We start from the raw sequence: 27545 nt of genomic DNA, 5'->3' as shown, positions 1-27545 counted from the left end.
ACCACAACCAGTATGTCAGCTGTAACTATGTACAGTAGCCTTGCAGGGGATTTATGTTCCAGCATGACTATAAAAAACACATCACTGATTAAAAAGACGCTATGAACATTTGAAAGCAGTAGTGCTTGGTTTGCCTTTCACCTGCAGCGTTATGACTTTTCATCTGTGCTTTAAATCATTTAGTAAAAAGGAAATAAATGTATTTCATGAATGGTTTAAGAGAATAACAAAATATGCTATAAAAAATGTATTCAATGTAAGCCAGCAAGGTCAAGAGCTTCAAATGCAAGCAACATTCTGCTTATGTTGAATCATAATTTTTGAAGACAATCAGATATAAAGAGCTGTCTAGACTATTGTTATTGGTGCCGATTGTTACTTTTAACGCCAGTTTTACTTCCAGACAGATTAAAGTGCTACCACAATAACCTAAATGATTAAGGACATCTATGTTGTAGAGTTTACGCTATGCCAGAGAATATCCATTCAAATCCATTGATTTCAATAGGGATTGTGTGTAGCAAGGACATAGAGGAAAAAAAAAACACTAGATTTTGCAAGAGTAAAGCTACCTAAAGTTGAGGAACATTTTTACATTTACTGCAACATCAATGAGACTTGAGTGGCGGGTCCGTAAATAACCTATCAATATTCGATCCATTCTCACTCCCAAGGCATCAAATTATGGTTAAGTGCCTTTAGCGTCATTATTAATATGTTAAAGGTATCCCAAGTGGTTGCTATATTGACAAACCTGGAACTCCATTGCTTTCAATAAGAAACCTTTGATGTCAATACACAGATGTGAAGGGCATGGGAATTTTATTGTCATGAAATTATATAATGGGGTATCATTTTATTATGTCACTTTAGGATATGATTTTCAATTTAAACGGCCACAATAATGATTTCTACTTTTACAAATTCATGCAAATAAATGAAATGAAAGCAATAGATGTCCTACTGTCAGTATAGTGATGCCTATGGGTACATTTAGAGTCTGAATAGTGATGCACAAGGTGCTTGTCCATGCATCAGTTTTTGACACATTGGGAGATAGAATGGGTTGTAGGTTATTTAAATGTAGCCAATCCAATTGAGTCGTACCTTCCAACTTTTGTATTTGAAACCAAAGTCATGTGGTGCACCCAATAAACAAAAATATATGAACAAAAAAATGTAGGTTTGTAATTAGAAGTCTTAAAAGCATGCCAAATGGAAACCCCTGCTCTAGTGTATAGACGCCTGGAGATTTGTGTTCGTTATTGTTTCACTCAAAATGGTTTGGGTGTTTGTTCTTGTGTTCTTTCCATAAAATGCATGATTTGAGTGAACATTCAGCTCTTGCTTTTCTATGTGAAGCCGTCCTTATGGGTTGGTTTTGTAGGAGTGGGTGGGTTGGTGGTTATGGGGCGGGGGCTCCTTCCTGTCTTCCCTTTTGTTTCTCCTCCCCCTTATTCCTTTCCTCATCAAAAATGAGCACCTGCACAAATGCACATCCTTCCCACCTGAGCACTGACACACTCTCCCCTTCCATCTGTGTTTTCCTACCCAGAATTCCCTATCTTCCCGACTCACACTGGCCGTGAGATCCCACTGGAGCAGCATAGTTCCGGTATTGCCATCGGCTGCGCGGTTGGTGGGGTGGCCCTGCTGGCGGCCGCCATCGCGCTGCTCGTCTTCTTCCTGCGGCGTCGCCAGCGCACCTTTAAGGGTGACTACAGCACCAAAAAACACGTGTTCGGGAATGGATACAGCAAGGCCGGTGGCATGCCCGCCCATCCTCCGATGCCCAAGAACCTGCAGTACCCCGACGACTCGGACGATGAAAAGAAGCCGGCTCAAATTAGCGGGCCCGGCGGTTTCGAGGGCGGCGATCGAGATTTCGACGGCAACTCTGAGGATTTGAAGAGACCCTATTTCACCGTAGATGAAGGTGAAAGTCGTGATTACGACGAACGGACCCTCGCCTTCCAGTACGACCCCGAGCCCGAGATCGCCGACGACATGGTCTCCCAAACCGACGGCTCTGTTATTTCAAAGAAAGAGTGGTACGTGTAGAGTGGCATTCAACGTCAAGGAAAAAAAGATCAACGACCTTTTGCCCTCTCCTGCATCCGACCACACCCACCCATCTCCATCACTAGAACCCTCCCTCAATGTGTTTATCCTTCTCTGCACATCCCACCCCTGACCCAGTAACCTCCGCCCCCATCAGAGTCCATCGAAAACAGCTTTAGAAAAATAGCTTGCGGCATCAACACGTCATCTTCCATTGCACATGCTTTTAGATGAACCTGCTACAACAACAAGAAGTTTTCTCACTGACCGATGCCAATCGACATCCAGGCTGGACAGGCAGGTCGCTTGAAAATATTACAGTGTATTATCCTTTCTGTCTCATTTTGTTGTTATTATAAATGTATTAAATGTATAAAAAGAGACTGTAACTGTTTTGGAAAGGGGTATATTGCTGATCATGTTGTGAAAGTCTTACACTGGATGTATGATTATTTTTTTATTTGTTTGTCTTTTTTAAATCTCATTAGCATTTTACCATTTATTTTACATTAATAGTTTTGTTCATTTTGATAAAGTCTTGCTTTTTATATGGAATGTTGATTACCTGAAAATGTGGAACTAAATAGTAAAGTAATTATTCTTGCCCAAACATGTCATTATAAGGTCGAAGGTCACATTAACACGATTGTTTATGGAAACATCTAGCGAAGTAGAACTAACGAACGAGGTCCGAAAATGTGGCATAGCCTGAAAGCGTACAATCCAATGGGGGAGAAAAAAGCATGTGGGTGCTGACTGCTCTCCAAAAACAGTATTTATTTTAAGACCCGGCTATGCTGAGAGCTGAGGAACACATCTGCAGCGTTAGTCATATGCTCACTGCAGTCAAGCATGCAGAACAGGGCCTAGACAGATATACTACACCCACCCGCCCCTCAATCTCCATGCCAGTCTTAGTCAGCCTCCATCCATAGATCCACCTCGGATGTGCCATCACATGTAGTGTTTTCATAGTGATGCTTTCCAAAATCCATTTCCTCTGAAACTCTTAAGACGCAAAAGGATAATCCTGTATAATGTGGTGTTGTTATAAAGACAGGGTGTTTATTATATAGAGTTGGTGATGTGGAGTGGTCAAAATGTTCAATTCAAGATCTTGTAAATATGAACAGGTTCAACGGTAATGTTTAGTTCCACAGGGGATTTTTGTGTCAACCACCATTTAGAGCCTTTTGATGGAAGAACTTTTTTTTCCGAGAGCAGGTAGCGGTAAAGGCATGGGTCATGGGAATGAAATTGCGGAAAAGTCTCAAGCCAAAGTGAAATCAGAGGTAAACATGGCAGCAACTGGGCATCACAGACAGACTTGTTATGTACCGCTGGATCTTTGAAACCACAGGATCTGCTGCGAAGCCAGGAATCCTTTCCAAATCCTTCCTGATCCTCTATAAGGAGCGGACCTGTTGGCTACAAATTAGTATGTATTTAAATAAATAAAATGGCTGTTCACCAAGATACTGACATACCTGTTTGGCTGCAAAATGTACAAGCATTTTTAATGCATGTGTGTCTTTTTTTTAGTCACTCTTTGTTTGGACCAGCCTTTTGTCTCACTTTTTTGAATCAGGGTTTGGTGTTTAGTGGCAGTTTTCCACTAAAGGATTGTATTTCCTAGAGACAAATATCCTCCCTAACTGCATCCATATCACCCTACAGATAAAAACCCGTTAGTGGAATTTATCATGGCTTGCCCATGAAATATTTAATTCTCTTGCCTGCCTTAAACGGGACTCTGTACAAGATGAACGATTCGGATGCTGAACCGCTGTAATCACATAGACAATCCAGGAGGACCTGTAAATGGAGGAAACTCCAGATGAACGCCACTTACTAAAGAGTTATCGGCCATGAGCAAGTCGGCACAGAAGCTGATGTTTTTTCTGCATTAAAGCTCAGACTACCACAATCCTTTTGGTGGATGAAGCCATTATCAAAAGAATCGACGACATAAACAAACTAGAACTTGCAGCCGCAGATTCTTTATGGTTCAAACCATGAGGAGAGCCGAAATATGCTAACAGCTAAGCTACATATGAATAAAAAACTTATTGGTAGACCCATGCACATCTTGATTTGACCTAAAACGGACCACATGATGAATAACTGTACATTTGTTGCTTAGCAAACCTTGTATTTTAGCTTAGTAAGGTCAATGTGCAGCGTTATACAAATTGCAGTGCCTATGACGTGTGAGATGTAAGGTTTTGTCTTTATTTAGATCTGATTCCTGTACATATTGTTTCATTTTTTAGAGTTATTGTGTCTTGTCCGCCCTCACTGTACATTTTTACGACATTGACACGATAAAGATATGAATCTACACAAGTCGGCCAGCGTGGGGGAAAGCGCATCGCCTGGACTTTGAGTATTATAGAAGCTGTATTTTTACCAGGTTTTTTAAACCCCCATGAATAGAAATATTCTCTCTTGCTTCATATGACATGACAAAATACAAAAAGCAGCACATCGCTGGTCTGTCAGCACTTTGTTAACCAGCTCACAACTGGAAACCTGCTGCGTAATCATGGCGGCCATTAAAGAGACTGGCATCACTTCAGCTAAAGCACAAGTTTTTGTTCCAGAAATGTATTTAGTAGTTCATTTTATATGTAGTTATGTTCACAACACTTTAATTTCTCTTTCATTCTTTCATTCTTTCATTGACAACATGATCCCAGGGTTTGGTCAATTTAAGAGTTCTTTTTGTCTTCTTTTTTCTCAAAGCGAAGCACAAGTTACCCATCCACCAAATAGCTATGGCTTTGAATCTAAAATAAGAGATTTCAATTGACTAAAATTAATTTTCATGACCCATATTAGCTGCGTTTTTGCTTTGTTGTTTCCTTTTCTTTAATCGAGGAGTCTATCTGGAGTTGATGTTGAGGCTTCTAGCAACATTAAATAGCATGGGCGTACTAAGAACAAAAATACTTTTAAAAAATATTGTTCTACAGACAAAATAATGCTTTTTTTACGTTCCTCTTTTTCTTTAGATATACAGATTTTAGATTTTTTCATTCCAGATTCTCATGTCTTTCTAACTGCCCACTTCAAAGCCTGACATTCCACTGTAAATAATGTACCTTGGAAACTATAGCTGGGTTTACTGTATGTAGGGGGAACTGAAATGGTGGAGTTTCAAGTCTGGACGGTGACTGCAAACTGAACTAGAAAACAAATTAGACCGCTCAGGCGGCTGGAGATGTATAGCTTATTGCCATAAATCTACTTTGACATTGACTTGGGTAGATAGGTTTTGATATGTTAATGGGTTGTGTATAGAGATGTGGGGCTGATACATTACAATGACTTTGTACATAACTGCAACAAAACAAACAAACAAACAAAAAAAACTAAAACATAAAGAAAGATCTTGTCTTCATGCAGCCGTTTGAATGTATGTCTGCTGAGGTCGGTAATGATATGAAAAAAGTATATATATTGTTCACATATGTTGACCCAGTGAAGTAAACTGTATTTGCTTTAAAACATTAAATGATTTCAATGTTCAAAGATGCTGCATTTATTTGTTATCTTCTCTTTACAACTTCACAATTATGCAATGGTGTTTTATTGTCACATTTTAGATACTCATAATATTGAATCTAGAAATGTCATTTTATTGAATTATAATAATATTGAATATATTGTCATATTTAATAACGTTACAACAAAGGCCTATAGAGTATGATCAACATATTGTCATAATTTTATTCTCTAACAATTTAATTGTGTTTTTGTATCTTTTTTCATTGTTATTTGTTTTTCTTCATGTGTTGTATTTTTACAATAATGCAATAACTTTCATTAATTATTTGTATTATTTTTATATACATTATATTTGTGTGTGTGTGTGTGTGTGTGTGTGTGTGTGTGTGTGTGTGTGTGTGTGTGTGTGTGTGTGTGTAAACATAATTTTTATTTAAACATTTTTTTTCTTCTGTTAACTTAATTTATAATCTAGCATGATCTCATCAGTATTTTTAGACATGTCAAAACAAGCCAAGTTTATTGTCATTCCAGTCAATATACGTCTGCAGTGTAACTTACAGAATGTGAGCTCTGTAAACAATTTGCACTATACAGAATGACAAAGAATGAATACTGAAACAATTTGGATTATGAATCAGGGTTAGTTTAGTTTGCTTAATTACAAAGTGGCATGTGAAAAGTAACAAACTATGTACCAAAACTGCAAATACAATAACTATGCAATGTGATAATGTTCTCATACGGAAAATATTAATTATAAAGCAATAAGCCACGAGAGGCTGTGTGTTAGAGTTACCACATAAGAGATAAAAAACAATATGATTAGAGGTACACTATGTAACTTTTTCGGGTTCAGAATGAACAAAATTTGCATAATGAATCAACATCAGCAATCCTACTTCCAAAGTGTGTTTTTGTCTTACCCTGATTCACTATGGTAAGCATATTCGTGTTAATATTTTAGACCTTGCTGGATGTTTTTTTGTGGTAAATTGCACGTATAGGTCACTCACCTGTGCGTCTCGTCATAGTAAATAGAGAAAAGTTGCTCTTGCTACTTTAACACGTATATGGTGTTGGAGTGGCATGGGTTAGTTATCAGAACGTGTGAGAAAGATTAACATGAAGCAGCTAAATCTCAAACCTCCAGGGAATCGCCTGTTTTAAACAAACACTGAACAGTGGAGAGTCTGCTGGCAAAACGAGAACACTAGAGATCGTAATAAAACATGAATCTACATTGGCTTGGCGTTTCAGAGATGGCGAGAACTGAAGGATTTGTAATGTTGTAAAAGCGAAGATGGTGCTTTTGTTACTCAACAGGTGAGTAAGGCATTTTTTAACAGATACAGTAAATGGTCATATGTAGCTCTCTAACAGAGATAAAACATTATATATTGTGAAGGGTCATTTCATTAATGTTGTTGTAGCGCTGTGCTGGAATTTATTTTCATGGAAGTACCATGTTTATTAATGGATATATAGCTACAGTAATGTCTTCAGCTAGTCAGATGGAGATCCTTTTAATCTAAACTGGTTAAATCTCCTAAGACTGGTGAATGTTTTATGAGCAGTATAGGATAACCATGTTCATCCGCACAGTCATGCAGAACCGAAGCACAACCAGAACAATGTTCTTCCGCAAAATGCGGTTGTTTTTCTTATCGCTAGAGGGACAAAAGTTACATAGTGTACCTTTTAAAAATACAAAAAAATTAAATAAACAGTAACATTTATTATTAATAATCAGCAGATTGCAAATATGATTATGATTAAAAATCCCTGCTGAAATGATGTAAATATTTCTTGAGACATTTCTCCATCATTTTCTTCCATTATTGGGTTGTGTATAATTTGGTAATCTGCGGCCGTCCAGCGATACAGTCGTTCATAGCAAGAGAGGTTTTTGCTTTAGATTTTCCCAATATGTTGATATTATATGTTATATTGTCCATCTTATGTAATACTGATGAGTGTGCATTAGATCGCACTGAGTTAAATTAGTCTCGCATTAGTTTCTCACATTATTTTTCATAAATGGCTTCTTGCATTTGACACGGCTTTTAAGAGCTTTTGTCTGTAAAATGTATCATATAAATATAAAAATTGTCTGTGTTCAATAGAATTGCAACTGTAAGCTCCAAAACCCAATAGCAGCAACAGCTGGATGAGGACTCCCTACCGCGCAAACCGTTAGTTCTATTGAGCAATGCAAATTATTCACTTTTTTCACTTAGAAATCACAGAAAAAGAAAAAAAAATCTTTATTCACTGTGAATAAGTGATACAACATGCATGGTCTATTTTCACAGCGAGGGCAATTACTTTTCCATCATCCAGTGCTTTTAAATTCAGCCCTTGATCAGTTGAGCCACCCCTGAAAGAGCATTCGCAGATGGGAACGGGAGTGCAGACTTGCTTGCCAGGGTTCCTGGAGAGCAGCTGTCCCTGTCCGTCTCCTCAAAGCTCTCTTTGTAGCCCCACGGGCCTTTGAAAGCATATTCACTCGTGATAAGCCTAAATGATACGGAATCAGCCTCATTCCCTCCAGAGCGAGCGTCCATGCTGTCACTCAGCAGTGCTGGGATAGAGAATTTGGCTACATGAAAACTCTCCCATGAACGGCACAGCCAGGGTCATAGTAAGACTGTGAATTTGATATGAGTTATTGGAACAGGTCATGCAGAAAACATTTACCCAACCTCGTGTCATTTCAAGTTTTTTTTTTCAGCAACAGACCAAAATGCAAGTTGTTATTCACTGCACATCATAGCGGCATACAGGTATTAAATAATGTAATAATAAAACAAATTTATATAAATGACAGGTCAAATTAGAGCGTTTTTGAATTTTCATGTCCAAATAACATGCATGTTTTTTACTTTTATGATTTCAGTTTAACCGGGTTCACAATATGTTCACATCCGGGACTCTGTGCTCTCTACTGTTTGTTTAGCTGACAGTTTATGATAAGACCGTTTTTAGGCGCATACTGTATTTATGTATTAATGATAAACGAATACACCAGAGTTATACGTTTATAAAAGGTATAATTTAGTCAATATAATTATGTATGTATGTATTCGTCACTTGATTGACAAAATGATCAAAGTTATTGTAAGACAAAAGGATCATAGAAAGTTATTCTTAGAACAAGTTATCAAACAAATGATAAAATAATAAGACTAGACAAAGTTATTGTAAGAAAAGAAAAAAAAAATCAAATGATCATGCAGACAAAGGTTTGGTTTTACATGTTGGGTTTTTATGTTTTATGGGGAATTTCCATAGAGATAATCATTTTTATACTGTACAAACTGTATATTCTATCCCCTAACCCTAAATCTACCCACAGAAAACTTTCAGCGTTATTTACATACAAAATAAACCCATCTTAGTATGATTTATAAGCTGTTTTCCTCATATAGGGACCAAAAAATGTCCCAACAAGGACAAGGATTTCGGATATTGGCATCTTTTTGGGGACGTTTTGTCTCCATAACGTAGGGTATACCAACGATATCTCACGACCAATTGGTACGAATTTGTACGAGTGATTAAAAGGTGGCTAATTCGTATGAATTCGTACGACCTCGCTCGTACGAATTCGTACGATTTGTCTAGACCCACGTGATTGGTAAGTTTTGGGGCGGGGTCAGGGATAGGTAATTCGTATGAATTTGGCAACTCAAAAAAAAAACAAAAAAACAGGTGGCTTGCCTACTTCAGGTTGGTGGAGAGTTCCTGCCTCAAGTGGAGGAGTTTAAGTATCTTGGGGTCTTGTTCACGAGTGAGGGAAGGATGGGACGGGAGATTGACAGACGGATCGGTGCAGCTTCTGCAGTAATGCGGTCGATGTACTGGTCTGTCGTGGTGAAGAAAGAGCTGAGTCGCAAGGCGAAGCTCTCGATTTACCGGTCAATCTACGTTCCTACTCTCACCTATGGTCATGAGCTTTGGGTCATGACCGAAATGACAAGATCCCGGATACAGGCAGCCAAAATGAGCTTTCTCCGCAGGGTGGCTGGGTGATCCCTTAAAGATAGGGTGAGGAGCTCGGTCACTCGGGAGGAGCTCAGAGTAGAGCCGCTGCTCCTCCACATCGAGAGGGGTCAGCTGGGGTGGCTCGGGCATCTGTTCCGGATGCCTCCTGGACGCCTTCCGGGCGCATCCCACCGGGAGGAGACCCCGGGGAAGACCTAGGACACGCTGGAGAGACTATGTCTCCCGGCTGGCCTGGGAACGCCTCTGTGAATTGTGAGTGAGGTCGTATGAATTGGTACGAATTAGCCACCTCGGAGAATTGGTACGAATTAGCCACCCCGGAAAATTTGTACGAATTGCCGTGAGATCGGGTTGGGTATACCTGAACCACACATGCAAATATGTGCGTAAACTGCACTTAAACATGTTTAAAATATGGAGTTGTAAAAATAAATAAAAGATAAATAAGAGTTGCATATAAAATGAAAAAAAAAATCAAAAACAGCTCATTTAATATTTCCGCCATCAGGTTGACACATCACTGAACATTTGATGAAAAAGTAAAAAAGGGAAAGTACCCTATTATGAAAGGTGCCAAATATCACCCAATTTTGTAATCATTGTGTCAGACTATCATCAGAGGCACTTCTCAACGTCAATTAATCTGGCTTCTGCTTAGAGGTTTGCACTTACAGAAATTATTATTTTTTTTGGCAGCAAAACCTAGAAGTGTTTCATTACATAAAGTTGAATGACATTATGAAGCCGTAAATCTGGTAATTCTCTGATAGCTTTCTGCGTTCTTTGCTTCTTCTATAGTCAGCTTCCCATGTACACATGCTGCCATACCTACAGTAACTCGCATACAATATAGATAGACTTTTACATTATAAACATGCAGCTAAAAATAATCATTTTTGATCCACATCCACTCAGATTCTCAGCCTACATGGATTATGCAGAAATATTCATTCCCAGTATGCAATGTTTCATGTAGAGACAAATTGAGATATTTCTATACTGTACCAGAAGCAAAAAATATGTTATGAAACTTATGCTTATTACTCGGGCATGTAGTTTCATATATCTAAGAACCACAATGCCGTTGCTGAGGCAACACCCTTAACATCACTTACACTGGTGTAAAAACTCAATATAACTTTATCTTAAAACAGATAAATTAAACCAGAAAATCTGCATAAGATACATATATGGAATTGGTAATTTCTATTACTTTAATACTTTGTTGCTGAATAACCGATGCCGCTGCAAAAAACATACAGCATTTAGCAACTTTCCGTTGATTAACACAGTCTGATGTTTAAAGATTGTAAGTGAATCACTAAAATTTGATCTCACATTAAAACTAACTGTGATTGACTGGCATGTTTTGTATTATCAAACAAGTGGAAGAAAGAAACTGGAGAAGTGACTAGATGAAAGGTATGAATCTCATGAAACCTCTCAAGGACACTATATTTCTCTGCAAATTCAGGAGGAAAAAAAAAAAGAAACTATATTCAGCCTAAACATTTGTACTGTGCTAATAATTTTACCAAATGTTTACCATAATTATAATTACCTTAATGCAAACAAACAAATAAACAAACATATAAATAAATAGAATATAATTATAGAAAGTGAAGAAAATAAATAGAATAGAATAATTTAATTTTTAATTTAATTTAATTGTGACGTAATTTTAGTATTTGTTGTAATGCTTTTAATTTATGCTGAAATGTGTTTCAGTAAAAAAAGTAAAAAAAAAATGTATTTACAATTAATACACTGTTCTCCAATCATAAGAGAAAAAGTAGTCCTTTGTCTTCATACAAGTTAATGTCAAATACAATCTTCAGTCTCACAAACATGAGAGGTTTCTCTATAGACCCCCCAGTGTCTACAAAATATATTCTGAACAAATACTGTAAAAAAAATGTTTTATTACTCTCTCAGATTTAAAAATATATCTATGAAGAAAAATGCTTTTATCCTTCATGAACTGAGAAAGAGAATAGAGCTGAAAGCATGAAAGCGAGCCAGCGTGCAAAACCAGGACATTCACAATACAACGAGAACAACACGTGCCCTTTGCAAACACATCAGAACAGGCATGCTTCATGGTTTTAGTTTGTTGTATTCCCCAGAGATTTCCAATTAAATGTCAATCAAAAAAATATATTTTCAGAAATATTGGTATAGCACATGCTGTACTTCTTTGGTTTGTACAATATTTACAGTGTATAAATTATCCACAAAAACAATCTAAGGAGCTCATTTCAAGAGCTTAATTGTGACGACTGTAATTTTAAAAGTGTACTGTTATAATCATATATTTTTATAAAATCATGAATTTTCTTGTATGATTTTTTTTTTAAGTATCTGATTTGTTAGAATATGTATTCAGGGGCCGTATTCACAAAGAATTTTAAGGCTAAAAGTAGCTCCTAACTGGCGAATTTAGGAGCAACTCCTAAAAATAATGGGCGTGTCACTCCTAACTTTAGGACTGCTAATTTTTTTCACTAAGAGTAATTCACGAAGCATTTTAGCCCTAAAAGTAGCACCTAAGTCTGGGACAGCTTAAAAGAAGTCGAGAGGACTCCTAACTCACTAAGACCTATTCACAAAGGATCTTAAAATCGCCGCGCGACACAGTGTGTTGGAGACACTCAATGACACGGAGTTATTACAAAGATACCGCCTTAACCGTGAGGTAATTGTTGTGGATCTTGTGAGGGATGCAATAACAGCGCCAACTAATCGCAACAACCAAATCAGTGCCGAATTGAAATGTTTGATAACACTTCGCTACCTGGCAACGGGGAAAATGCAATTGTGTAATGCCGACGATCTAGCGATATCCCAGCCATCGGTAATGCAGATCCATCCACCAAACCATCAATGCACTCTGTAGACCCCATATTATTCGACAGTTCATAAGTTTTCCTTTGGACATTCGCCAACTCCAAAGAAACAAAGCCAGCTTTATGGATATTGCCGGTGTGCCCGGAGTGGTATAGACGGATCGACACATATTAAAATAATTGCACCACGTCAGGATGAGGACATGTTTGTGAATAGAAAGAAAACCCACTCCATTAATACCCAGATTGTGTTCGATGCAAACTTCACAACTCTCGATGTTGTATCCCAGTGCCGCATTTCCCTTTTATTATTTTTTTTCAGCACCAACTGGGCCAGCAGCAGCTGATGGGCTTTCTTTTCCGTTTTGGCGAGTTTCAGGCTACTTAAATAGGAGGAATATTTCCTTGCTTTAACTAGTCTATTTAGGCTAATAGGATGTCAATTAACCAAGCAAGTGTTAATGCAAGTGTCGTTTTTCATTGGCTGTTTTCATTACGGTATTAGGCTACTTGATTTAATTTAATTTAATTCACAACTTCTCTCTCTCTCTCTCTCTCTCTCTCACTCTCTCTCTCTCACTCTCTCTCTCTCTCTCTCTCTCTCTCTCTCTCTCTCTCTCTCTCTCACTCTCTCTCTCTCTCTCTCTCTCTCTCTCTCTCTCTCTCTCTCTCTCTCTCTCTCTCTCTCTGCCTTTTTAGAATTACACTTCACTGGGGCCTGCACAAACATGTCATTATATAGGCCTATGCATTTCGATGACATTATTATTATTATTTTGTGTAGGACACAGACATATTTAGATGTCGTAATTCCATGATTTGGTGCGTCTGTGTTGTGTTCCGCATGATGGCCCTGTCATCTAACAACCAATCACCGTGATCATTGCGAGGAAGCTCGTGCATGATAATTGACGTCATCCATAGCAACGAAGACTCACTCTTAGTTTAGGAGTTGTCATTTTTCCTTACTAAGAGTAGGTCTGAAAGGCGTTGTGAATAACTTTTAAGAGAACACTCCTAGCTAAAATCTTTTAGTGCGATTTAGGAGTACTCCTAGTGGTAAGATAAAATTATTTGTGAATACGGCCCCAGATCCTTAGTACATAAATAGTTAGGCAACATGATTGCACATGCATCTCACCATGAATCCAAGAAACATATAATTTGTTGATCTAATCAGCAGGCTATATCATGTTCCATGTCAGTTCTTTTCATTAATTGAAAAGCTTTGGTCTAGCGTGATAAATACACACAGGAATTAGCTTGCCTACTCAAAAACTGAGCTTACGTTTCAGCTTTCTTCTGTAGAGTCAGGAACATATTTTATTAGTAATGCCTGTTACGGTGAACATCAATATTACTATATACTTAGAGTTAGGCATTTCAACAAACCCCTTACGTCACCATTTAACAGTGATCATACGTATTTTGAATTGCTGATTTATTTTTTACTTGCAACTAGAGGATTCAAATGTGTTGCAATGCCCTGGCAACCTCCTACAACACTCTAGAAACTTCATATAAATACCCTGGTAACCATCTACAGCACCTTAGCAACAACATTTGAATGGCCTGGCCACCACCTGCAATAACCTAGCAACTAAATAGCTGCATCCTGGCCACCACTGGCTTCACCCTAGCAACAACATTCCAAAGCCCTATAAACCACCTGCAATACCCTAACAACTGCATGACAATCCCCTGGCAACCACCCACAACACCATAGTAATCACATAAAATACACCCTTTCTTTCACCCACAAAACTGTGGATACTGCATCAGAATGACCCGGAAACGACCTGCTACCACTTAAAGCATCTTATCCTAGCAACCACTGGCTACACCATAGCAACCAGATAACAATACCCTTGCAACCACCCAAAATGCCCAAACAACTATTTACAAATACCCTGGCAGCCACCCACTACACCCTAGAACCCGCATATCAATGCATTGGCATGGTCAGACAGTTTTGCCCAAGCAAACACATAAAATCCCACAATACCCTAACGACTGCATGCCAATTCCCTGGCAACCACCTGCAAAACCATTTGAACTACATAAATACCCTTTTATTTACCAGTGAAACCCTAGCAACTGCATTGTAATGACCTGGCAATCACCTGCTAAAACCTATATCAACATTCTGACAACCACTGGCTACACCATCACAACCACATACCAATACCCTGACAACCACCCAAAATGCCCTAACAGATGTATAGCAATACCCTGACAACCACCCGTTACACCCTAACACTCACAGATAAATGTGCTGGCAACCACCCACTACACCCTAGCAATCACATAGCAAAAGTCTAGAAACTACATTGCAATACCCTGACAACTACCTACAACACCCTAGCAACCACATAGAAATGTCATGGCAAACACCCACTACTCTCTAGCAATTGCATAGCATCATGCTGGAAACTATATTGCAACGCTCTGGCAACAAATCACAACTGCATTTTAACACACTGGCAATCACTCTCAACACCCTAGCAACCACATAGCAACGCTCTGGCACCAACCGACTACTCCCTTGCAATCGCATAACATTGTCCTGGAAATTGCATCACAATGCTCTGGCAACCCACCACCCCCTAGCAACTGCATATCAACACCGTGCCAACCACCTGCAACACCATAGGAACTACATAGCAATACCCTGGCAACCACCCACAACACCCTAACACTGCATTTAAATGCCCTAGCAACCATCTACAACACCCTATAGCAATCACATACTATAGAAACATCCTGGCTACAACCAGCTACACCATAGCAACTACAACTGGAAAACTGTAGCAATAGCATCATAATGACCCAGCAACCACCCACTACATCCTATAACAACCACATAGCAACATCTTGTAAACCACCCATAACACCCTAACACTGCATAGAAATGCCCTAGCAACCATCTACTGTACAACACCCTAGCAATCACATACTGTAGAAACGTCCTGCCTACCACCAGCAACACCATAGCAACCACATATAATTACCCTTCTATTAACTTGGAAAACTGTAGCAACTGCATCACAATCATCCGACAACCACCCACTACATCGTATAGCAACCACATGGTAAACACCTAAAATGCCCTAAAAATGTATACCACCCACTATACACCCTAGAAATCCCAAACCCTAGAAACTACATATAAATGCCCCAGCAACCATCTACAACACCCTAGCAATCACGTACTGTACGGCAACCACAACCTAAACCCTAGTAACCGCATGATTTTGCACAAGCAAACATATTAAAATCTATTTAATATGTGCTTTGTTGTGAGTAGAGATATGCCCTCAAATTGAACAATTTAATCTCTTTGGTAGCTTACATAGAAGCTTATCAATTTTGTATAAATGTAGATTTGAAAGGGTTTAATTGAGTATGTGTTTGCCTTGTGCACCGTCATTATTGTTATCATCAGAGCACCACCTCTTAGTTGTGTGTTTATTTGCATCTCACTTACAGCTCTGTAAATGAGCTGCTGAGCAAACAAATGGATCAAGTCTCGAATTAATTGGTTGGCATCTTTGAAATGAAAGTGAGCCACCATGGCCCATCCAATCAGTGCTTCAGTGGCGTCACATTAAGAGCTGGACATTACTATTCTGTTAAAGGTTGCCAGCTTAGAAAGAAGAACTCAAAAACCAGAACCTCTGTGGAACCGCTGACACCTCTGTTCTGCTAGAGCATTCTGGGTAGGCTGGGGATTCAAACAAGAAGTCTCCAAAGTGTGTCAGTTTTTGAGAGATTTAAGTAAGTGTGTATGCGAGAGAGAGAAAAGGAAAGAGAATTTTCTGCTTCTTCACAAGTCAGTATGCCTTTGTGTTAAGACTCTTGAGACTGTAGTATTTGTTTTTCTTACTTCTATGCCTTTTACTTAGCAAGCAGAAACAAAACTGTACAGTATAAATAACTAACATAAAAGAAGTCTCTTCAACACAATATTTTGAGTATTTATGTCAAAAGCAGCTGCCTGTCAGTATATGCTCTTTGATTTATAGTACCACACCTTAAATACGCACGCAAGATACACATTCAATTGTTGCCAAGTTAATTGCAGGTTTTAAACGTGTCTGCACTATTAAAGTTACAAACAACGATTGCATAAAAATAAAAGATAGCTTCAAACAAGATTCAAACACACCCTTGTTTCTCTTGTGGATGTAGACAAACTCAGACTCAAGTCAACATGGTTTCTGCTCATTTCTTTGTTATTGTCCATACAACTGAAAGCCCAACACACTCTTATTGCAATTGTAAAGGTTTTACATTTTGGCGAATTGGTGGCTAATTTAAATTAAATCGTACAATCTGGCCTGAAAACACTAACTAACACTAAATTTGCTAGTTTTTTAAACTTACACCGTTATCATCTCTGTGCAAACTACAAAATGTGAACTTGTGAAATGTGGTGACGTCATGTGCATGCATATTACGTGTTCAGTCTGTAGGCGCACAATTTGTCTTTACAAAAGTGACATCAGCGCATAATACAGCATTTTTAATCGTTTGTGCGGATCCGTATGAACGGGATAGTTTTGCCATTGTTGTCCGAAAAGCGCAAAGGAAAAAAACGTTTCAGTTTTTAGTATATCGTTGTCGTGTGAACGTAGCCTCAGTTGTGAGTTTCTGTACAAAAGCACATCTGCTTATGCCCACTAACGTAACGGACCTTTTTAAAAGCAGAGGCTCTGTAAATATATTATTTATTCTATATTATAAACAAAATATTCTGGGGGCCATAAAAAGTTTCTGAAAAAAGGTAAAAAATGCAGGTGGCTGGCAACTTTTGGCGGGGAAAGAGTTAAACAAACAAATGTACTTTATGTATTTAATATCACTTTATTAACCAATATCTTTGCTGCTAACATTCAATGATCCAATTCAATAAGCAAAAATGACTTTAGATAAACATCATATTTGTGTTTCTTTTTTTTGTGTTTCTTTTTCTTCTTCTGTGTCCTATTCTGCGATCCACAATGGTAGCAGAGCTGAAAGGTTTGTTTGACCTCTACTGTACATGCGGGAATCTGCATTTTCATTTCACTATTGTTTTAAAAAGGGGGTTACATTTTTGTTATAAAAAAACAAACAAACAAGCAAGCAAGCCCAGCCCAGGTGAGAAAAAATGACACAAAAGTGAATTACCACGTTACTTTCTATAAAAAGAAACTAACGCAATTAGTTATTTTAGGGAGTAAAGCAGTGTTGTAACACATTACTTAACATAACGTTCCCCAACACTGCTCTTTCTTTTCTAAAAGATCAAACTTTTTTTGACTGGCTCTATCTATGTGCCAAAGCAGATGGAAAAGAGACTGATCTTGTAGGTATATATATAGATTTCGAGTTGGAATAAGCATATCATGAGATTTGGGAGACAGTCATACACTTTATGTCTTTTGTTTGCTTTCATTATTTTCATAGTTTACTATGTACACTTCTTGTTTCTTACTACCTAGCAACCTCGTAAATTGCTCTTTCATGATCCTACATGTACAGTATTGGCAAGACATTCCGTGTGTATTTCCAAACAGGAACTGATGTCCATAAAAACTGCTTAATATGTTCAATTATTTTGACTGAAAACATAAAGCAAACCAAGCTTGATAGGCTACAAACTGTTTCGAAGGTTCAAGATTTTAAGCAAAATATGAAAAAAATGTAGTTCATTTAGCTCATTCTTAGCTTTGCCAAAACATTTCATGCACAGCTTATTCAAACAATCTGTTAGTGCTATAAAATACATACTATACCTGTTTCAAACGTTTTTGTTTATCGTATTTCACAAATTATTTGCTTGTTTTACTGTTTTAACTTTTAAATGTAAGAACCAGCTCTCAAGGATACACATGGACTTTTTCCAAAACATACAGTGATTTTACCCAAAAGTCACTTATGTTTGTTTATACAAAACATACATTAAAACATGTATGTTTGTTGATCTGTTATGCATGCCTCTGGATCACACAGAAACCTTAGAAACATACATGTGTTACTAAATGTTTAAAAAGCGCACTTTTAAATGAGCAAACATTCAATATTACCCACATTACACCTTGAAAATACGGAGAGAGAGATTTGGTCCTCACAGCTGAGCTCCAGATGTCTTTCTGCTGTATTTTTGGACTTTGTTTGTATATGTTCATGTGCCATGCAACGTTACTGTGATAATTTATAATGTAGTGAATTGCAATATGTTCACAAATGGAGGTAACAGTAAGTAACTAGAACATTCTGTCCAGCTACGTACGGCTCTTTTAACAGTAGGCACTGTATTACCTTTCCAGGACCGGTAAAAGGAAGGAAGGAAGGTATGTCATGGGATTTTAGACATGGCCTGGAGATTTATATTGTCCAGAAAATGATTCTGGAACACAGTTTGGACATGAGTCAGATGGTAGAATTGTTCTCTGTCATATTTTTTCTTGTGTATTGCACCCATGATGCAAACCTGTGGAAACGGTGAGGCTATTTACCTTAAAAACGCATCTTTGTCGACAACCTGTTTTTCTTTTTTTTTGGTTCCAATACATGTTTACCTTTGCTCCTGGCCTGCCTGACATCAGTCAGATATTGGTAGGCATGGTGGTGCATGTAGCGAGTGAAGTTACTGCTGACAGGGTCTAACCTCTCCACTTCACCTGCAGAGTCAACAAGCCCACGATACTGATTAAGTTACTAGCATGGATTTGCCAAGCTGCCCTTCTGTGCTGATTCCTGCAAAATGCAAACAAACTTCAGCCCTGACAGACTCCGGTCCCTTTGTTCCCAGGGAGCTCAGGGACGCTCAGTACATACTGCATTATTAACTGTGGTAGAACAGCAAAATATAAACAATGTTTATCATAGAGCTCATATACACGGTATGCAGGCTAAATTAAATGTATTGTCAGTGGAAATTGTTTCTCCTGTCTGACTTTGTGAAGAGTGGAAACACTGTGGCTGACTCTGGTGCTTTCTAAGCATTGTTCTCTGTGTTAGAGAGTTCTGATATATTGTTCATTTGGGGTAATCCAGAACTACTTTGTCTGACCAATGGAAGACCCATAATAATAATAACATCAACAAGCACGTTTGCACATGTGCAGTCTTCAAAAACTGTGCTTTAAATCTCTTGACAAACTAAAAGACGTAAATTACATTTGTATGTATTCTAAATAAAAGATACAGATTGTACTGAATGTCAGCTTGCTTATTTTGCTCAAGATAAGGACTTATTTAGTCCACATGTCATGTAAACTAGAAACTATGCTTCTAACCACAGGTCGAGAGCTGTCGGAACGCGAGTTACGTCGTTATTAGCATAGTTCAACGAGTCGGTGTTTCCCGAAACCATCGTTCCAACGAACATTCGCAAACAGCATCGCAAACTTGTGTGGTTGGAACGATGGTTTCGGGAAACACCGACTCGTTGAACTATGCTGATAACGACGGAACTTGCGAACATAGTTGGCTAACGATGCTTTAAAACCAATATATTGTCCATCCATCTAGTTCTGCTGTGCAGCACCTAACTTGACAATTAAATACAAATATATTGTTGTTTGTTGTAAATTAATTGGATTAAATTAGGTAATTGTTAATTTTATTAGTTCATTTAATTAGACATTATTTTGATGACACGTCTGTATTAAATCATAAAACAGAAAAAAAAGAAAAAGAAAAGAAAAAGGAAAACAGAACTTTGGGGGGAAAAAATATTTCATGGAGCCCCTAAATTAAATGGTATCTTACTCAAGTTATGTTTCCATTCATTCTTGAGGTCTAACAAACATGTGGAAGGCATTTAATTCACCATTAATGGTAAAAAAATGAATAATCAATGTTGAATGATATGAGAAATAAAAATTTTGGCCATATCGCCCAGTCCTACCAACCATCATTAATCCTAGTGGTTACACTTTAGATTAGGGTCCAATTCTCACTATTAAATAACAACTATCTAAGACTTTTGCCTCACTAAACTCCTAATTACTGCTTATTAATAGTTAGTAAGGTAGTTGTTAAGTTTAGGTATTGGGATGTAGAATATGGTCATGCAGAATAAGGCATTAATATGTGCTTTATAAGTACTAATAAACAGCCAATATCCTAGTAATATGCATGCTAATAAGCAACTAGTTAATAGTGAGAATTGGACCCTAAACTAAAGTAGGCTATTACATAACACAGTGTTATTTATCCTCAAAGACCACAACGCTGTTAAATGAATACAGTTGTATGAGTGTTGTGTATGGCGATAGCAAATTGACAATGTGACATGCATACATGTGTTCAATAGTTTATACAGATTTTGAAACATCTGCATGGAGCAATATTCACGTTCCAGTTTAACAGATTTTCTCCTGGAACTCTTGTGTGTTGAGTCAGAGAATATGTTTCCTCTTTGTGGATTACAATTGTATTAAGTTGACATGGTCTGATCAGAATCCCTCCAGGGTTGTAATTTTCCAGGCTACGCTGCACAAATAAAAGCAGTCAGGAAACCTCTAAATGGAGTCCCTGGGCGAGGGAGGGCGCAGAGAATAACAAAACAGATATTTAGCTTAGACCTTGATAAACCCAAAAAGACCTTAAACAGGATAATATTTGTTTCTGGTGATTTATGAGGATTTTGACCTGTTGTGGCTCTTAACTCTGACAACAAAGGGAAAGGGATATATTTGTTTTTAGCCGCTTTAAAGGATAAACCGAGCTAGCTAAAAGCCACCTATTGACATGCACGTCTGAGTACAATAGTTAGTGTCCATCAGTGAATGGAGATCCGGTCTCCAGACAGTGTTGTTGGGATCTGTAAGTGACACAAGACAAATGCCGCTCTTGTTAAAGGAATGTTGAGCTCGGCTTTTAACTTAAAGGTGAGTTAAACAATAGAAGAAGGGGTCAAAGGTCGCTGTGTATCTTGTTACGCCTTTTGTTGTCTTTATTTCTGTTTTGACTGGCTTTGATTATCTCTTTATCCTTCCTCCCCTTCACTTCATGTCCCTGTTTTATGTGTCTTTAATTACTGTTTTAGGAAATACCTATAATATCTGTCAAACTTTGGAAGTCGGAGGTGATAAAAACCTATTTTTCCTTGCTGCAGAAAGATTTTTGGCTTCATCTCTGCTGTTCTTTATTACGATAAACACAAGCCGTAGGAGGCGATGGCAGAGTGGGGCACGCTGCCAGAGGACAGGCATGTGTGTTAACATGCCATGTTAAACACAGCAAACAGACTCTAGACCTCCTTGTTCCCTTCTTACTAAGCTCTGCATGTCCTGACACACCTTTGCACTAAGATCAAGGGCTAATGCTATGCATGTGTGCTAGCAGGCTTATAGTTGGATTTGTATGTATACTAATTGTTTTCCACTAAGAGTGAGAGTATTAGCAGTCTCATGCCGCCACACTTTTGACCTCTGGCATGAAGTCTTGACCACATTGCAGCCACTTAAACAGGACTGATTGACATCTCAAGCGTTAGATGATAGTTTAGGGACTGTGTTATCTGAAATAGCTACGAAGTGTTTCATTTTTTAAATACCAATAGTAAATGCCATGACAGACAGACAGACAGATAGATAGATAGATAGATAGATAGATAGATAGATAGATAGATAGATAGATAGATAGATAGATAGATAGATAGATAGATAGATAGATAGATAGATAGATAGATAGATAGATAGATAGATAGATAGATAGACAGACAATTAATTGATATTGGATTTAATTAAATGTGTTACTTTCTGTTTCTTTGTAATTATTTGCTAAATTTATGGTAACACTTTATTTCGCTAGTCCACTTCTAGACATTCTACTAACTGTAAGTAACTTTGCAACTGCATGTCAACTACCAGTCATTAAAATATTAGTAGACTGTCTGCTTAATATTTTCCAACACTTTATTTTGATTGTTCCCAAACAGACATTCAACTGACTATAAGTAACTTAAAGTTCTTCTATCCTCAACCCTAACCAGTCTACTGATACTCCAACGCTATCTCACGACCAATTCGTACGAATTTGTACGAGTGATTAAAAGGTGGCTAATTCGTACGAATTTGTACGACCTCACTCGTACGAATTTGTACGATTTGTCTAAACCCACGTGACGGTTGGGTTTAGGGGCGGGGTCAGGAGTAGGTCATTCGTATCAATTCATACGATTTTGGCAAATCGTAAAATATGTACGATTTAGCAAAAAACGTACAAATTCGTACGAGTGAGGTCGTATGAATTGGTACGAATTAGCCACCTCGTAAAATTCGTACGAATTGCCGTGAGATCGGGTTGGATACTCTCATAAAAGTTAGGTGACATATAGTTAGTTATGTAAGTGGACGATCGAAATAAAGAGTAACCGAATTGACTTGCAATTTCTGAATGGAAATTATTTCAAAGTAAATCCTACATCGATTATTTTTTTTCCCACTTCACATTTGAAGGCAAATGTCATCAATGTTGTCCAGTCTTGAAGCTTGGTCACTGAACTGAACAATTAACTTATTCCTCACAGAACTATTAACTATCTTCAGATGAGCTATATGAAGGACATGCAAATGACATGGAAAAAATACTGTTATCGGGTCTTTTGATGATGTGCTCTTTCAAAGCACTGAATCCAATCAAATCCACAGCACTTTTAAAGAAAGATTTCAGGTAGAACTGTCCGATAGACGTCGAACAATCTTTGATCCAATTGTGCTGATTTGCACCATTAGCCTGTAATATATTATCTGAGGTATATGGCGGCTCTTGTCTGTTTGAAAGGAAGACTAAATCAGCCTCTCTTTTCCTCCTGCTCTCCATTTTGACAACTGACAAAACTCATCTTCTGCGGGGAATTGAAATAGAGGGTCCTGTTCTGTTCTGGCAGTTCTTTCAGGAGTCCCATCAATCAGACCTACTATTGTGCTAGACAAAGAGACCTTTTCTGTATTGAATTCAACGGAGGCTCCTTAAAATTGATAAAATACAGATACTGAACCTTTGATATACAGAGAGGTCAACGTAATCTCTGTACTATGATGGAAAGCAAGGGGAGTCTGCGTGCAGTAGAGCGGAAGATCAAACCAATGGCTTTCTTAACATATGTTGATGCGAATGATAGTAAACATAATGCATATTATGTACTGTATTTCATTGTGTGTGTGTGTGTCGTAATAGTAATGAAACTGATGGATATAATATATGTTTCTCAATCAGAATTAGCCTTAAGCAATGCTTTAAGAAACAATATTGAAGAAACATCACTTTCAGACCACAGAGTGCCAAGAATTCAAAATTACAAGCTCCCAGACGTCTGTAATCATATTACGCCGTGATGCAAAAGATACTCTCTCCACCGTGGTTGATTACATCAACTCAAAATCTACGTTCTTACAGAGCCAATGAAAATATTGGCAAGATACACCTAGAGCAATGTTACATTTTATCATGGCTCTTATCAACCTCATGTAATCAGCCTATTAAACAGGCAATTTCTTATCACAGTTTTCTAGCGTAATCAAACAATGACGCTTCAGGGGAGATTTTGATATAACTGATATAAGTCACCAAATACACCAGTGATATGGAGTTCACCAAATGGCAGTATTGTTGGTCACAGTGGGCGTTCTTATAATGTTGCATGCCTTAACCCGTTTAATCCCAAATTTGTTCTTGCAATTTGAGTACATGCATTTTACTCCTTAGACCTCCCTAACACACAAACGTTATGCCCTCTTTGATTATATGTTGGTTAAGTTAGTGAAATATTAGGTTTTATACTCGGTCACAAAAAGGTCACAAAAGTGACTGGTGGGAAACACCATAGTCAGAATTCATACAAATTCTTCATACATATTCCAAGACATCCATAACCTCGTTTTGTCATTTCATGAAGGAGGCTTAGTGAGGTGAAAAGGTTGTCATGTACAAAGTTACAACCTGGAGGAACTTCTGCTTGTTCGGCTAGACCCCTATGGGCTAGACCATGACTACACTTGGGCCTTGTCCTAGGCCAGTTCCAGGAAGATGTGTGTGCGCTCATTCAGTAAACTGAAGATGGGCCGTACGTTGTAGAAAGGGTTGTTTGTGGTCATGTGTGGGGCACACCAATTGGTTCTCATGAACATCTGCCTAATCCTCCAGATAGTTCACCTCTGCATCGCCATTCAATAGTCTACCTGGCAAATGTGCCGATTCACCCGTTTTTGTTGTTGTTGAGTGAACAGGGGTGATGCTAACTTCTGTGTTGGTCTACAAAAATACATCATTACTGCAGCGCTCTTGGCAATTGCAAAAATCAATAATAGCCATATAATCGTTTTGAATATGAATATGAATATTGTTTTGAATTACCATGTGAAAAAAAATTTACTTTGTGTCTGTTCCTCTGTGGGACACAAAGTAAGAAATATCTGTTCCACAGAAGAAAGAGGTTTGGAATGGCTTGAGGGTGAGAAAATGATGGCAGAATTTTCCTGTTTGGGTGAACATCCTTTTCATTTCTTCTCATCGCCGATTTGTATAATTGTAATATTTCCCTACATTTGTTGCATCTCTGGATATGCCCACATCGCATTGCCAAAGGTTGGTGACGCTCATGCCACCTGAAATCTCTAACTCTCATTTCAATGAATGACTTGGTCAATTTGTTGCAACAAATCGTTGTATATGTGTGAAGAATTGGAATAGTGCACATAAAGTGGGCAGCTTTTAATTAAGCTACTTCCCCCCGTAATCTTTATCACTGCCTTTTCTCATTCCCAGCAGTTAAACATATGAAGCTAAAGAAACTGCATCCAATTATGGCTGCCCGATTTTTCTACCATTGTGACGTGGAGTAGATTTATTTCATTATTTTAGGGTAGATCAGAACCCGGCACTGCAGCCCAATTTTACAGCTGTACATTGGCTTTTGGTGACGTGCCACTAACCACAGAGCAGGAGAAAGTAGATAGAGGCGCTTGGCTTGAAGCTGCCATTGATCGATGAGAAGCCTGGAGTTTTGGGAACACATGACAGCTTTCGCACCCTGTTTGGTGAAGCTTGAAAAGAAATCAGAAGAGAGGCACTTAGGTTTTAATTTGCTGACAGTGTCAGATGCTGACCGAGGGCGCTACTTTGCATTTGATGGACGATAAACAACGGTATGTATTGCTTACGATTCCTTGGACTCACTCGTCTTAAAGATCCCAAGAAGGCAAAGAACACAGCCGAGTCTAATTACTTTTTGTGCTGAAAATGAGAAAAAAACAGTAAGAGTTTGTCAGCATGGGCTGCAATAGCAAGTGATCCATGCAGAGACGGGTGTTTATTTTTGCAGGTAGCAAGTGTGCAGTTTGATTAATTGTATTTAGAATGAGGCTTGTATGATTAAAATGTGCTTGGGGACCGAGGGCATAATATTTTGTTTTCATCCCAGAACAGTGACTCTAAGCGCTCAGCTGGTTGTCATTAGCTGCAGAGATCTGATGTGGTTTCGGCAGTAAAGAGATGCCGCCATGGACTCCTAATATTGTTTGTTGTAGCCACATCTGTTCATGGAAGAGCTTGGACCCATATCTGTGCATTTTGGAGCTCACAGCAGCACATTTGCAAGGTACTCTAAAGGGAACAACAGCTGTACAATACTTGAGGTTTTAAACCCAGTACCATCTGCTCTTGTTTTTGAGATCTGCATCACACCAATCAAACTGCTCAGTTATCCTGCACTTTCTCAGGAAGTATGAAATACATGTCATTGCCTTTCCCCTGTCCATTGTTTGGACAAACAGGTAGTCTGCTCCACTCCATTTTAAGTTCTGTTATTGTAATTTTTATTAGTTTTAATAAAATAAAATAAACTTTATTAACTGAAATTTAAACGTTTACATATATATATTAGAGCTGTCAAGCGATAATTTTTAAAAAATCTAATTAATTACACAATGTGGAGATTAATTAATCACACATCAAATTTGGCGGAGAAGTTACCCCCAATATATCATTTAGAGTCATGATTGTGTTAAATAATAAAATCATCAAGTAGAAATGACAAAAAGTAGCTTAAGAAAGAAATATTAGATTTGATTCAACATAGAATTTACTACACATAAACGTTTAGGCTACAATGGCCACAAGGGTGTGTAAATGATGACAGATTTTTTTTGGGTGAACTATACCTTTAATGGGTTTTATATTAATATAGAATATGATTTTTTAAAATGAAATGACACTGATATACTCAAAATAAGAAAATAAACTGCCAGTAGGTGGCGGTAAATGTTTTAATGAGTGAGTCATTGAGTCATTCATTCATTTGATATGTTCGAATGGTTGATTCATTCAAGAATTAAGTAAATGGCTCTTTTTATGAATGGGCCATTGAATCATTGGTTCACCCGATTCGTTCAAAGCACAGATTCATTCAGAAACACTTTTGTGTGTTGCTTGGAGATGCACAACAGTTCTGCTGTGGCTTTATATGTAATATTTCCTTTGACAAAAACATATTGTGTCTGAAATCTAACAATACTATCCTAACTGTTGTATAAAATCAGTAGCATATGACTCGTGTGATATTGCACTCGTTGTTCGTGTGATATTGCTTAACTATATTGCGATATATAAATATGAGACAAAAACTCATAGAGGGGCATTTTTGCCCTAATATCTTGATTTTAAGGTGCATATAATTGCATTCTATAGAGTTGCTGCCCTGCTTCATGTTCACCAATCACACCACATGACCTTCATATATAATTTCGGTAATAATCTAGATAGAATAATCTAGAAAGTTCTGTATATTTCACTATGTGTTGAATCTTTTTCAACTTGTACTCGCAGCACCCCGATGCATAATAATTGGGGTGGTAATGGCTGATAATGTTTACTCTTGACAGTTGCCGGAAGGAGAGCGCTTTCATCAAGCCTTATTAGGATTTGTGTCTCCATTTTTATAGTTCAGTAATTACACACTGCATCATCAAAGCCTCAGCGAGGAGAGACAAGACAACCAGGTTCCATCTCATTATTGGCAGGCAAGGTGTCTCTCAATCCTCACTTGGTACTTTAAGTGCCTTCTTTACAGCACACTCTAGATTCCAGCCCATCAAAATTCTACCCAAGTACCTCGAAGGCAGA

At 38.0% G+C, this 27545-nt stretch overlaps 1 protein-coding gene across 13 annotated transcripts in view; it reads left to right on the top strand.

The window, feature by feature from the left end:
* nectin1b (nectin cell adhesion molecule 1b) overlaps positions 1-27545 on the top strand; it is a 252864-nt gene that overhangs the window by 107388 nt on the left and 117931 nt on the right. The window contains exon 7 of one of the 13 annotated variants that reach the window (XM_079621255.1): positions 1556-5592. The exons of 11 other annotated variants lie outside the window; for them this stretch is intronic. In XM_079621255.1, the coding sequence (XP_079477381.1) occupies positions 1556-2061 (506 nt within the window). In that variant the 3' untranslated portion in view covers positions 2062-5592. Of the gene's footprint in view, positions 1-1555; positions 5593-27545 lie in introns of those variants that run through there. One more of the 13 variants, XM_079621246.1, reaches the window with a different exon arrangement.

Source organism: Phoxinus phoxinus, assembly GCF_949152265.1.
Source record: "Phoxinus phoxinus genome assembly, chromosome: 8".
NCBI classification, from domain to species: Eukaryota; Metazoa; Chordata; class Actinopteri; order Cypriniformes; family Leuciscidae; genus Phoxinus; species Phoxinus phoxinus.
This window is presented reverse-complemented; position numbering and strand designations above follow the sequence as displayed.